General features: G+C 44.9%; 1 protein-coding gene across 3 annotated transcripts in view; it reads left to right on the top strand.

Moving 5' to 3' along the window:
• The window catches only part of DNAJC13 (DnaJ heat shock protein family (Hsp40) member C13), a 295,032-nt gene that overhangs the window by 127,487 nt on the left and 152,627 nt on the right, over positions 1 to 14,918 (top strand). For all 3 annotated transcript variants that reach the window (XM_068236264.1, XM_068236262.1, XM_068236263.1), the window contains 3 exons: positions 5,750 to 5,829; positions 9,131 to 9,300; positions 14,079 to 14,178. In XM_068236264.1, coding sequence (XP_068092365.1) covers positions 5,750 to 5,829; positions 9,131 to 9,300; positions 14,079 to 14,178 — 350 coding nt within the window. The remainder of the gene's footprint in view (positions 1 to 5,749; positions 5,830 to 9,130; positions 9,301 to 14,078; positions 14,179 to 14,918) is intronic.

The following is a 14,918-nucleotide window of genomic DNA, read 5'->3' as shown; positions in this document are numbered from 1 at the left end:
ATGCTGGGTGGGAGAAATATCTCTGTAAATGACAATTTGTTAATTTTTTTTACACACAATTGTCCATTTACAGAGATATTTCTCCCACTCAGCATGGGTATGTGTAAAAATACACCACAAAACACATTATACTACTTCTCCTGAGTACGGCGATACCACATGTGTGGCACTTTTTTGCACCCTAACTGCGCTAAAGGGCCCAAAGTCCAATGAGTACCTTTAGGATTTCACAGGTCATTTTGAGAAATTTCGTTTCAAGACTACTCCTCACGGTTTAGGGCCCCTAAAATGCCAGGGCAGTATAGGAACCCCACAAATGACCCTATTTTAGAAAGAAGACACCCCAAGGTATTCCGTTAGTAGTATGGCGAGTTCATAGAAGATTTTATTTTTTGTCACAAGTTAGCGGAAAATGACACTTTGTGAAAAAACACAATTAAAATCAATTTCCGCTAACTTTTGACAAAAAATAAAATCTTCTATGAACTCACCATACTCCTAACGGAATACCTTGGGGTGTCTTCTTTCTAAAATGGGGTCATTTGTGGGGTTCCTATACTGCCCTGGCATTTTAGGGGCCCTAAACCGTGAGGAGTAGTCTTGAAACGAAATTTCTCAAAATGACCTGTGAAATCCTAAAGGTACTCATTGGACTTTGGGCCCTTTAGCGCAGTTAGGGTGCAAAAAAGTGCCACACATGTGGTATCGCCATACTCGGGAGAAGTAGTACAATGTGTTTTGGGGTGTATTTTTACACATACCCATGCTGGGTGGGAGAAATACCTCTGTAAATGGACAATTGTGTGTAAAAAAATCAAAAGATTGTCATTTACAGAGTTATTTCTCCCACCCAGCATGGGTATGTGTAAAAATACACCCCAAAACACATTGTACTACTTCTCCCGAGTACGGCGATACCACGTGTGTGGCACTTTTTTGCACCCTAACTGCACTAAGGGGCCCAAAGTCCAATGAGTACCTTTAGGATTTCACAGGTCATTTTTGTTTCAAGACTACTCCTCACGGTTTAGGGCCCCTAAAATGCCAGGGCAGTATAGGAACCCCACTAATGACCCCATTTTAGAAAGAAGACACCCCAAGGTATTCCGTTAGGAGTATGGTGAGTTCATAGAAGTTTTTATTTTTTTGTCACAAGTTAGCGGAAATTGATTTTAATAGTTTTTTTTCACAAAGTGTCATTTTCCGCTAACTTGTGACAAAAAATAAAATCTTCTATGAACTCACCATACTCCGTACGGAATACCTTTGGGTGTCTTCTTTCTAGAATGGGGTCATTTGTGGGGTTCCTATACTGCCCTGGCATTTTAGGGGCCCTAAACCGTGAGGAGTAGTCTTGGAACCAAATGTCGCAAAATGACCTGTGAAATCCTAAAGGTACTCATTGGACTTTGGGCCCCTTAGCGTACTTAGGGTGTAAAAAAGTGCCACACATGTGGTACCGCTGTACTCAGGAGAAGTAGTATAATGCGTTTTGGGGTGTATTTTTACACATACCCATGCTAAGTGGGAGAAATATCTCTGTAAATGACAATTGTTTGATTTTTTTACACACAATTGTCCATTTACATAGAAATTTCTCCCACCCAGCATGGGTATGTGTAAAAATACACCCCAAAACACATTATACTACTTTTCTTGAGTACGGCGGTACCACATGTGTGACACTTTTTTGCAGCCTAGGTGCGCTAAGGGGCCCAACGTCCTATTCACAGGTCATTTTGAAGCATTTGTTTTCTAGACTACTCCTCGCAGTTTAGGGCCCCTAAAATGCCAGGGCAGTATAGGAACCCCACAAGTGACCCCATTTTAGAAAGAAGACACCCCAAGGTATTCCGTTAGGTGTATGGCGAGTTCATAGAAGATTTTATTTTTTGTCACAAGTTAGTGAAAAATGACACTTTGTGAAAAAAAACCAATAAAAATTAATTTCCGCTAACTTTTGACAAAAAATAAAATCTTCTATGAACTCGTCATACACCTAACAGAATACCTTGGGGTGTCTTTTTTTTCTAAAATGGGGTCACTTGTGGGGTTCCTATACCGCCCTGGCATTTTACAGGCCCAAAACCGTGAGTAGTCTGGAAACCAAATGTCTCAAAATGACTGTTCAGGGGTATAAGCATCTGCAAATTTTGATGACAGGTGGTCTATGAGGGGGCGAATTTTGTGGAACCGGTCATAAGCAGGGTGGCCTTTTAGATGACAGGTTGTATTGGGCCTGATCTGATGGATAGGAGTGCTAGGGGGGTGACAGGAGGTGATTGATGGGTGTCTCAGGGGGTGGTTAGAGGGGAAAATAGATGCAATCAATGCACTGGGGAGGTGATCGGAAGGGGGTCTGAGGGTTTGGCCGAGTGATCAGGAGCCCACACGGGGCAAATTGGGGCCTGATCTGATGGGTAGGTGTGCTAGGGGGTGACAGGAGGTGATTGATGGGTGTCTCAAGGTGTGATTAGAGGGGGGAATAGATGCAAGCAATGCACTGGCGAGGTGATCAGGGCTGGGGTCTGAGGGCATTCTGAGGGTGTGGGCGGGTGATTGAGTGCCCTAGGGGCAGATAGGGGTCTAATCTGATAGGTAGCAGTGACAGGGGGTGATTGATGGGTAATTAGTGGGTGTTTAAGGTAGAGAATAGATGGAAACACTGCGCTTGGGTGGTGATCTGATGTCGGATCTGCGGGCGATCTATTGGTGTGGGTGGGTGATCAGTTTGCCCGCAAGGGGCAGGTTAGGGGCTGATTGATAGGTGGCAGTGACAGCGGGTGATTGATGGGTGGCAGTGACAGGGGGTGATTGATGGATGGCAGTGACAGGGGGTGATTGATGGGTGATTGATAGGTGATTGACAGGTAATCAGTGGGTTATTACAGGTGAGAACAGATGTAAATATTGCACTGGCGAATTGATAAGGGGGGGTCTGAGGGCAATCTGAGCGTGTAGGCGGGCGATTGGGTGCCCGCAAGGGGCAGATTAGGGTCTGATCTGATGGGTAACAGTGACAGGTGGTGATAGGGGGTGATTGATGGGTGATTGATGGGTAATTAGTGGGTGTTTAGAGGAGAGAATAGATGGAAACACTGCGCTTGGGTGGTGATCTGATGTCGGATCTGCGGGCGATCTATTGGTGTGGGTGGGTGATCAGTTTGCGCGCAAGGGGCAGGTTAGGGGCTGATTGTTGGGTGGCAGTGACAGGGGGTGATTGATGGGTGATAGGTGATTGGCAGGTGATTGACAGGTGATCAGTGGGTTATTACAGGGAAGGACAGATGTAAATATTGCACTGGTGAATTGATAAGGGAGGGTCTGAGGGCAATCTGAGCGTGTAGGCGGGTGATTGGGTGCCCGCAAGGGGCAGATTAGGGTCTGATCTGATAGGTAACAGTGACAGGTGGTGATAGGGGGTGATTGATGGGTAATTAGTGGGTGTTTAGAGGAGAGAATAGATGTAAACAATGGATTTGGGAGGTGATCTGATGTCGGATCTGTGGGCGATCTATTGGTGTGGGGGGGGTGATCAGATTGCCCGCAAGGGGCAGGTTAGGGGCTGATTGATGGGTGGCAGTGACAGGGGGTGATTGACGGGTGATTGACAGGTGATTGACAGGTGATCAGGGGGATAGATGCATACAGTAAACAGGGGGGGGTGGTCTGGGGGGGGGGGGTCTGGGGAGAATCTGAGGGGTGGGGGGTGATCAGGAGGGGGCAGGGAGCAGGGGGGGGGGATAAAAAAAAAATAGCGTTGACAGATAGTGACAGGGAGTGATTGATGGGTGATTAGGGGGGTGATTGGGTGCAAACAGGGGTCTGGGGGGTGGGCAGGGGGGGGTCTGATGGGTGCTGTGGGCGATCTGGGGCAGGGGGGGGAGAAATCAGTGTGCTTGGGTGCAGACTAGGGTGGCTGCAGCCTGCCCTGGTTGTCCCTCGGACACTGGGACCACCAGGGCAGGAGGCAGCCTGTATAATACACTTTGTAAACATTACAAAGTGTATTATACACTTTGTATGCGGCGATCGCGGGGTTAACATCCCGCCGGCGCTTCCGTATGGCCGGCGGGATGTTGCGGCGAGCGAGCGGTGACAGGCGCCGGCGGAGGATCGCGTCACGGATGACGCGATCGCTCCGCCCATGCCCTTAAATGGACCGACGCCTCTGTGGGTGAGCCGGTCCTTAAGGGCTCCACTTCCCGGCCGCCTCTGTGCGTTAGGCGGTCGGGAAGTGGTTAAAAAGACGCCTGTTCAAATGGGCGCAGAATAGTGGTACATTCACGTAGTAAAATATTGGTAGTATTTACTGATATGTTTCTTTGACCTAGCCTCTCCCTGCTCTCATACAGAGTGCCTTACTGTGTCAGCCAAGCAGCTTTCACTCCCAGGGAGTTATTTAAAGGGGCACTATTGCTAATTTCATCTTTTTTAGACCCTTTGACATACATATGTATTTTTGGAGTAATGTTATTACACAGTATATAGTCTTATACAAATGTAATTGTTCACTGCCAATAATCATTTAGAGCCAGGCAGTCACGTCAGTAGTTTTACCTTTCCGACGCCAATGCAGACTAATCCATTCTATAGTAGGGAGGCATCTGTTATTGTTGGTAGAGCTGCCGTTATTTTCCTCCCCTCTGGGCAGCTCATTTACCATGTTCCAGCTTGTAACGTGCAGTTACTCAGCTCACAGCAGCCGCCATAAAGTGTAGGACCAGGACGCAGCCTCCTCCGTACAGCGCAGGATGTAGCTGTGAGCCCTGTGTGTTGATACACTGCCTGGCCGCCAAGGACCCCTTTTGCTAAGCGGGGAATGAAACGGACACCTATTGTTGTCCGTTTCTATGGCAACCCGACCGGCTTAGGAACTGCGCAATCTAGCAGCGGCATCAAAGAGTAGACACAAGGAAGCTGCGCCCTACACTTTACGGTGGCTGCTGTGAGCTGAGTAACTGCACGTTAGTGCAGTTACAAGCTGGAACATGGCAAATGAGCTGCCCAGAGGGGAGGAAAAGAATGGCAGCTCTACCATTAATAACAGATGCCTCCCTGCTATAGAATGGATTAGTCTGCATTGGCGTCGGAAAGGTAAAACTACTGACGTGACTGCCTGTCTCTAAATGATTATTGGCAGTGAAAAATTACATTTATATTGGACTATACACTGTGTAATAACATTACTCCAAAAAGACATATGTATGTCAAAGGGTCTAAAAAAGATGAAATTAGCAACAGTGCCCCTTTAACCTCCTCCAACTCAGCTGAAGTTATGTGACTGGAAAGTAATATTTGGAATTTCTTCTTACTAAATCGCCCGATGGTATAATTAGACCTGGCTCTGATATTTGGCTTGAAGTGTTGAGTATGTTTGCCCACAGTGTTCATTGTGTACATATTCTCTAATGCATGACATTCATTTGCATTCTTAAGTAGCAAATTAGTGCCATTTAGGTACAGTAAGGGTCATGGTGTAGCATGGACTTTGGAAGATGGAGGTCCATAGGGAACAGAAGGTCCAAAGCAGTTAACTCCCAATGAAGCATCACATGAACAGGGTTTTATAATTGTGATATAGAGGTGGCTGAGGTGGAATTCTGGGCTAAACGTCTGTTTCTTTTCAGCATATTTTAATTCATTCCACCATTACTACTTTGAAAGCATTGGAAAACATGGCAGTACATGTTTTATGAGCGGTTTCTGAAAATGTGAATTTTCATTGATTTTCTTTTTGTTCTTGCAGATGGTGTGTTTGCAGATGCTGTTTTTAGATTCAATTCTAACATTTCTTACAGTGGAGTGTTGCATGCTGTAACACAGGATGTAAGTATATTCACTTTTTGCAGTCAGCGTGTTTATATTTTGTGGATTCAGTGTGTACACACATTAAAAGTATATTTCTATAATCAAGATAATCGGGGTACTAAAGGGTGCCCAACGTTACTGGATTTACAGCATCAATATCCTGCCAATTGGATCTCAGTGATCAAATCTGGCAGAAATCAATGCTGCAACCTGGCTGCCCAAACTTCATTTTGATCGATTTAACGTCAGCAGTAGTGGCATTTCGATTTCTAGACAACTGATGGTCCCCTGGTCAGTCTCCGCCCCCCCCAATGTAAGTGTCCCAGGCCCACTTGTCCATTGACACGCCTCCACCCCTGTCCTGCATCTTTCTCCTTGGCCACCGGGGCCGCCTGCACCACATTCTGGCAGGTGACAGTCCTTCGTGCATATGTATGAGGCTTATCCCTTAACTGGTACCTTCTGCCATTTTTTCGAGGTCAATGTGTGGCACCAGTTCATAAGGTTTGATGAATTATATTTTTACACACGTGAAATTGCTTGCACACTCTGTATGCATAATTGCATTACCCAAGCACCATGAGACTTATTGTAGAGATCTTAAAGGGAACCTGAAGTGAGAGGAATACGGAGGCTGCCATCTTCATTCTCTAATAAACCATGCCGGTTGCCTGACTTCTATGCTGATGACGTACCTCGGTAGCTCTACTACTTTTACCTCCCTGGTGGTATTATTCTTTCCGGATTTTAGGGTCTAAAATCAGTACAATTTTTTCATGCGATTTTTAGACCCTAAAAGCAGGAAAAATTCCTATCCCCAGAGAGATCTGCAGCATCCCTGTACATAACTTACCTCCCCAGGATCCAGCACTGCAATTCTTCCTCCTGTCCTCCAGGTGTCGTTCTGCACCTAATGTGAGATGGCATGTCATCATGTGACAAATGCAATCTCACCTGAGGGACAGAGAGCCTCTGAGGGCCCATAGAAGACTGGCATCGAGTGTGTCCAGATCCTGTAGGAGGTGAGTTACAAATGCTGCTGTGCTAAGTACGCTGCATATACCTCCCAGCAGCTACTGTCCCAGGCTCGGGATTACTGCTAGCCTGGGTCAGGATTACCACCAAGTCCTCTATTCATAAAACATTTGCGGAAAAAAAAAAATCTTGCCGGGAAAACACTGCATCGGTATTTTAGACTTTTGTTAGCTAATTCATAAAAATGCTTACACTTGCAATGAAAGGTCGGGGAATTCCCGCACTAAACTAGCGGTGCTGGCTGACTTGATACATTTTCTCTGTGCAGAGACAGTTACTTATAAAGGAGGCAGCCCCAGTATCCCTTTAGATGTACATTTTTTTTAAACTGCCTCTCCTTGCCCTGAATCTGCTGCTGAATCGGTCTATTAGTCTTTCTAAACAATCATTAATTGCTGCAGCTTAGAAGAACTTCCAGAAATGTTACACATGCAGGCTTTCTGATGTGAAATTTATCTGAAAACAGGTACCAAAGGGGTTAAAAAACACAGCCTTGGTATTCCTGGATGCCTTGTTTGCTCTGCTCTCTCTGCTGCTGTCTGGGAGGTCTGTCTCTATTAGCTTTGCTGTCATCCGCATGCTTATCGTGTTATCTAAACAACCGGTATTCTCCGTTCCCATTCCGCCTGCTCTAATCTTTATGAATTGACATTAGTGACATGTGTTGTGATAATCACTGCACAAGGCGGTAACTTCCCGCACTGCTCAGGAATTGTAGCTTTTCATGCGGAAACAGCTTTTATGAATGGACACTTTGCTAAATGGTCGGTAAAGTCAGCTGTTTACTGGCGTGTGACTCAAAAGGAACAAAACCTTAAAGTTCAGCATGACAGCCAGGCAACTGGCATTTTTATATGGAAATGAAGATGGCAGCCTTCGTATACCTCTCACTTCAGGTTCCCTTTAATTGTTCAAGTTGCATAACTAAAGTCGCTGTAGTTGAAACCGTACCTTGAGTTTCAATAGTTCAGAAATAGCTGATCTTCCCTGTTGGTCAGTGAAACCCTCATTAGGGACCTTTAAAGGGAACCTTAACTGAACGGAGGGTAAAGAGTTTCACTTACCTGGGGCTATTACCAGCCCCCTGCAGCAGTCCTGTGCCCTCGGAGCCGCTCTGGAATCCTCCGGTCCCCCGCTGTCACTTAGTTTCGTTAGGCCGCCATGCGTATTATTGGACGCATTCCCTACTGCAATTAGCGATGTTGCGGACCGCAACGCGTACAAAAATACGCACGCGTAGATATGTTTGTATGCGTTGCGGTCCGAAACAGTGCTAATTGCAGTAGGGAATGCGTCCAATAATACGCATGGCGGCCGGCCGACTGGTGAGTCGTCAAAAACGAAACTAAGTGGCAGCGGGGGACCGGAGGATTCCAGAGCGGCTCCGAGGGCACAGGACTGCTGCAGGGGGCTGGTAATAGCCCCATGTAAGTGAAATTCTTTACCCCCCATTCAGTTAAGATTCCCTTTAAGATTTTGTAAAGAGGTTTGAAAGGTCAAAAGAAAGGGACTTTGTCCTGGTACTCTTAACAACTTCTCCTAAGTATAGATTTGGAACGAAAAATAATTGTCACGTAATCTGATTTGTTTTATCATATTTGACACTTTATAGTGCTTTAGTCATTCAGGTCAATCACGTGAAAGAAACCTCTTCAAAAACATTGGTGCTTGTTTAAAGAAACTTAATATAACCTCCAGACTCTGTTAAAATTGAATACATTCAATAACTAAATAAAAAAGACTGTAGAATCATACTTGTTTCTGCAGCCCTGGCTAAGAGTTATGGTAGTACCTCCAGCCAACATACTATGTGAGCAGTCATATTGTGTGGTCTTGTAGGTGAAATTGGCAATACTTTCTCTTTGATCTCTGATCTTTGGAAAAGCTGTGAGTGTGCCACTTTGTTGTGGCGTGCCGCTTCTTCCATTAAGTGCAGAGTCATGAAGGCAAGAGTGGTGTATTGTGCAAATGGACATTACAGAAGTAACTGAACACATCATGTGTTGGCTTAGACGTTAGGGGCTGGGACTGTAACTTCTTAGCTTGTACAGGTGGTCATGAGATGTGTTACTGGTTTTAATAAGTTCATATACTGGGTCCTAGAAGTTATTTTTCCAGCTCCCTTTCCTGCCTTGGCTAATTTGTGCTAGTGAGGCAAGAAGTGCAAAAAGGGAGCAACTGGCTGAATAGTTCCTCTGAAAATTTGCAGCATTCATAGTACCATTGTTTTTGGTATCTGGTTATATTAAATGTAAGGATTTATGTATTCTGCCTTTTTATTCAGGGACTCTTCTCTGAGAACAAGGAGAAGTTGATAAATAACGCCATAACATCCTTACTCTCCCAAGAAGGAGACCAAGCAGCAACAAATGCAGAGCTGGAGAGCCAATTCCAGGCAGTCAGGAGATTAGTGGCTTCAAAAGCTGGATTCCTGGCCTTTACTCAGCTACCAAAGTAAGTAGCTAATCAGCTTGTCTTGATGGAACGGTGTCCTCTTCTGGCTTGCTCACTGCCAGAGGCCCCACGTAATAGAGTAGGTTTTCTTTCATAGACATTTACAGTAATTAATATTTAATATGCTTTTCTTCAGAGCTTCAGATAGCTCAGTTCTTCATAGCATTCACTGTAATGTACAAATCCTGGCTGTGCTCCTTTAAAAGTCAATGTTTCCACCACCCCGCCTCCATACAGAAAGAGTGTGCTGGCAATGCAGGCATTGATGTACTTACTATGAATAATACATATACATGTATATGTATATTTGTGTTTCCAAGATCAGTCCAAATCTTCGCTAAGTCTGTTTTCCAGTATTACACAGAATAATACATTCAATCTTTTGTTTACTGGTTTGTTGCTTATTTTTTACCAATTTTTTTCAATCTAACCAAACAAGCAGGTATAATTTTACTACTGGCAGGCATGATATGATTGCAATCCTCTCCACAGGTATAAACACTTTACCATCTAGATTTAGGCTTTCTGCTATATGAGGGAGATATTGGGAGATGCATGGACAAGACACTCTTGGCACCCTAAACAACATACATGTAAAAAATGTGCTATGTTCTGGTCATTTGGGCCCCTGGAGAAAGCCGCTAGTAGAAAAACAATATTGTACTATTGGTCAGTAACTAATTCCGGTAGTAGAATAGCGGATTTTTTAATAGATTATTTTACTATCTCTTAACTTAGCCCTTCTCTTATGCTGGATCCACACCATACAATTTTGTGGCCGATCGATTATTTCCAGCATGTCCGATCTAAAAATCTATTGATTTTTTTTTTTTTTTTTGCGATTTTCTGACTGATTCCTGTTTGTTTCTACGGAAAACGGTCAGAAAATTACTCAAAAAATCGATTGATCTTCAGATCGGACATGCTGGAAATAATCAATCGGCCAGGTTGATTGGGCAAAAAATTGTATGGTGTGTATTGAGCATTACACTAACCCTCCCTCTAGCATTGCTGAAAACTAATCAACTATCACCCCACCAATTTACATTGCGGTCTATGCGGTGCCCATTTTTCTAAAGTGCCACCAATCTCCATATTACCTGCTTCATCGTAAACCTGTGTGATGGACCAGTTCCGTGAGAGCGATCAGATGGCCAGCATCTGCCAAAGCTGTTGATGTGATTGGTACTTGGCCCAGTTTGAAATATCATATTTTATATCAAATCAGAATCTTTATTTTCGCCAAGTACGACTGGGTCGTGCCCGGAATTGGTTTTGGCACGTACAGGATGCAAGTAGTATAGGGCACACAGAATACATCGGAAGGATCAACAACACTATATCACACATTTACATACAGAGAAAGCAGGATAGGGCACACAGAAAACATCAGAAGGATCAACAACACTATATCACACATTACATACAGAGAAAGCATACAAGCGAAAAAAACGCGCAATTCTTCTATAATTACAAAATCACGTTATAGTGGGGAGTGCGTGGAGAGAGTTCAGTGAGTTCACAGCTGAGGGGAAGAAGCTGTTTCTGTGTCTGGTGGTCCTGGTGTAGATGGACCGATACCTCCGGCCCAAAGGGAGCTGGCTGAATAACCGGTTTCCTGGGTGTGAGGGGTCATTTGCAATCCTCAAAGCTCTGGAGCGCAGCCTTGAGTGGTAGAGGAGGTCCAGAGCAGGTAGCGGTTTACCGATGATTCTCTCTGCTGATCTGATGACTCTCTGTAATTTGTGTCTATCGCTAGCGGAGGAGCTGGCATACCAGACTAGGATGGAAGAGCAGAGGACAGATTCAATCGTAGCGGAGTAGAAGTTGGTCAGAAGTTTTGGGGACATACCGAACTTCTTCAGTTGGCGGAGAAAGAATAACCTCTGCTGGGCTTTCCTCTGGGTGGTGGAGGTGTTTGCCTTCCATTTCAGGTCGTTGGAGATGATTGTGTCCAGAAGTCGGACACAGGGAACTCTTTCAACTTCTTTGTCATCAATACGGATTGGAGGAGGGGGGTTGGCGTGCTTCCTAAAATCAACAATCATCTCAACAGTCTTTGCCGTGTTTAGGACCAGCCCGTTCTCCCTGCACCAGTGGCAGATGCTCTCAACCTGGTGGCGGTACGCTTCCTCATCATTTTTGGTGATGAGGCCGACGATGGTGGTGTCGTCAGCAAATTTGATCACTTTGACGGAGTCCGCTGTGGATCTGCAGGCGTTAGTATACAGGGAGAACAGGAATGGCGACAGGACACACCCTTGAGGTGCTCCTGTATTTGTAATCCGAGGTTGAGAGGAGATGGTGCCTAGCTTAACGGCCTGGGATCTGTTGGTGAGGAAGTCCATGATCCACAGGCGCAGAGTGGGGTGGACCCCGAGTGCGGCAAGGTTCTCCTGAAGTATTTTGGGGCTGATGGTATTGAACGCTGAGCTGAAGTCCAGAAGGAGGATCCTGGCGTACGTGTTTGTCCAGGTGTTCATGGATTTTGGGTTTGTCCAGGTGTTCATGGATAAGCTCCAGGCAGATATTGATGGCGTCGTCGTCGGACCTGTTTGCTCTGTATGCGAACTGGTGCTGATCCAGCAGGGCCTCAGTGGCGAGCTTGAGGAGGGGGAGCACCATACTTTCAAGAACCTTCATGATGACTGATGTAAGTGCCACGGGCCTGAAGTTGTTAAGGTCGGCGACACCCTGCTTTTTGGGGACAGGGATGATGGTGGACCTCTTAAAGCAAGCGGGGACTTTACCGCTCCGAAGGGACTTGTTGAAGATAGAGGAAAGAATAGGGGCGAGCTGTCGAGCGCCGGTTTTCAGGCAGGCTGGTGACACACCGTCCGGGCCAGAGGCTTTCCTGACATTTAGCCTTAACAAGTGTTGCAGAACATCAGCCTCGTTCACCGGTGGAGGGGGCGAGTTTGTTCTCGGGGTCTCAGAGGCAGGGATGGGTGGAGGTCCTCGTGGCTCTGGGGGAGTCTGGTTCTCAAATCTACAGTAAAATTCGCTGAGATTCTCGGCGAGCACAGCACTCGGTGTTGCATGCTGCGGGGGGGGGGGGGGCTTATAGTTAGTGGCGGCCTTGAGCCCTTTCCACACAGCTCGTGAGTCGTTAGAGGAGAGGTTCTGTAACGACTCAAAGTGAGCTGCATCAAGTTCATTACACCTGGTAGCTCCAACATATTACACAGCACTTACCAGTGTCCTAGAATTCTTGTTTTTAATGCATGTAGGCATGTTATGGTGAGATTAGACAAGCAACAATACAATTTCATAGTCCATCTCTTATTATTGTCCCCTACAGTGTATTGACTGATGTGACTTGTACTTCTGATCTTAAGTATTCACTATACAGAAATATTGTCTTGTTCAAGTGACAGTTTTCAGAGCTCACAAAATAGAGGCTGTATTGTTAAAGGGAATCTGTACACTGATGTTTTCTTGATTCGATTACTGTAACAAATATAGACTTCCATCCATTATAACTTAATGGTAGGGTATTTCCTGTCTTTTATTGATCTGTAAATTAAGATCGGAAATTAAATTGTAAGTTGAACCATTATGGGAGATGTTTGTAAAGCGAATATATATTAGTTTGGTAACACAATCCGGAAACAATACCATTTGTAAGGTCTCAGAAGCGATTTTTCTAATCTGCAAAATTCCAACTGCTTGTTTGAAACATGACAGAGAAAATATAATTTGTCTGGTTTTTTATTATTACTATTATGCAAAATGTAGACCCCCTCTTTACCCTCAATATCCAGTTACAAATTTCATGCCATTAAAAATTGTTTTTGTCCAGCAATTTAAAATTTTCCTTGTAGCAGCGTTAAAAGGAGTAATCCTCCTCCTAGCATCCTCTTATCCATGACTGCAGCACCCTACCTCTCCAGGCTTCACTAACAATCTACCTTCTCCATGTGTCCGAGTCTTTATGGTTCATTTCCTCGAGACTCGGATACATAGAGAAGGTAGATCATCCATGGAGCCTGAAGAGGTATGGTGCTTCTTACTAGCCCTCTGCTCACTAGTCTGCATATTGGTGCGGGGCCTGATCTGGCTACGACTACTTGGGAGGGCTAATCTTGATATCTGTATACTTGGGGGGGGGGGGAGGGGGCTATTCTGCCTGCCTAAACATGGGTACTAATTTGGTTTTCTATACTTTGGAGGGGCTTACCTTGTTACCTACCCTTTGATAGCTAGCTATACTTCGAGGACTGATAGGGGTACATGTTTTGAGGGGGCCTTCTTGCTGCTTACACTGGGGGGATACCTATACTGGCATTTTGTCTTATTGGTTATTGTTCACATGTAATTTGTTTCTTCTGGATGATTAAAGGAAACCAGAGGCGATAAAAGATGCACATTTTATACATACCTGGGCCTTCTTCCAGCCTCATCCGCATGGATCGCTCCTACACCGCCGCCCTCGGCCTTTTCCAGTGCCGTTACCGGATTCTGTAACTTCAGCCAGTTGCGGCCATTCTGCGCAAGAGAAGTGTGCTCTCTACATATGAGGACGGCAGTGTGGGAGCGATCCGTGCGCATGGGGCTGGAAGAAGCCCCAGGTATGTAGAACATTTTTTTCTTTTCTCGCCTCTGGTACACTTTAAGGCTCAGTTTCTGATGGATATATGAAAAATGTATTTCATTTGTTGTGGGGGGGGGGGGGGGGGGGTTGTGTCAAAGTGTAAGTGTCAAAGTCGACTAGTATTATGCCTGTATTTTTTTGTGTTCAACTGTATTACATTAACGATCATTAATTTAACTTAAAGGTTTCGGGAGCGCCTGGGAGTGAAAGTGGTGAAGGCCCTGAAGAGAAATAATGATGGTGTGACTCATGCTGCCATAGATATGCTGTGTGCTCTTATGTGTGTAAGTTTTGGTCATTGTTTGTGTTTATGATGCAGAGTACATTAATGAAGCTGAAGCAAAAATGAAATTGGATGCAGCTGTAAGCATTCATTGCCTTTATTTTTTCTTATTTTCTGTCTTATTAATTTCATATGAAAAACACCTACCAGATTAGGCTCATATAAGGCATCTTTGTAGACACTTGAGGTTTTTTTTTTTGTTTTTGTATAATATTAGAAAGAGTTGTCTCAGTTTTCACCAGTCAGTGTCCAGTCATCAGTACACTGGGCGCTATATTTTAGAGATCTAGATGCCTCTGTGTGTAAAGCCAGTAGCAGCTGCATATATGTAAAAAGGCTTCTGGAAAAAAAGTGTGGGGGATTGCCGCTAGTAGAATATTGGTAAAATTACTGATATTCTACTACTTAATTCCAATAGTAAAATATTGGTAATCTTTACATTTATTTTACTGTCTTAACCTAGCCCTACTCTCACACAGAACCCCCCCACTCTTGATGCCGAACCGTAAGACTTCCCTCTACTGTGACCTAACTCTGAGACCGCCCTCTACCATGGCCTAACTCTAAGACCTCCCTCTATCAATGTCTATCTTTAAGACCCCCCTCTACCAATGCCTCCACAACCCAACTCCCCCCCCCCCAAAAAAAAAAATCCTTAACCTGTCCCCAGTGCAAAGCCAGAATTTGCGGCAAAGAAGGTAAGTGTTGTCGCCTGATGGATTCTGTTGGGTGCCAAAATGT

This window comes from Hyperolius riggenbachi, chromosome 5 (assembly GCF_040937935.1).
Source record: "Hyperolius riggenbachi isolate aHypRig1 chromosome 5, aHypRig1.pri, whole genome shotgun sequence".
NCBI lineage: Eukaryota > Metazoa > Chordata > Amphibia > Anura > Hyperoliidae > Hyperolius > Hyperolius riggenbachi.
Note: the sequence above shows the minus strand (reverse complement) of the source record. Positions and strands in the feature narration are given on the sequence as shown.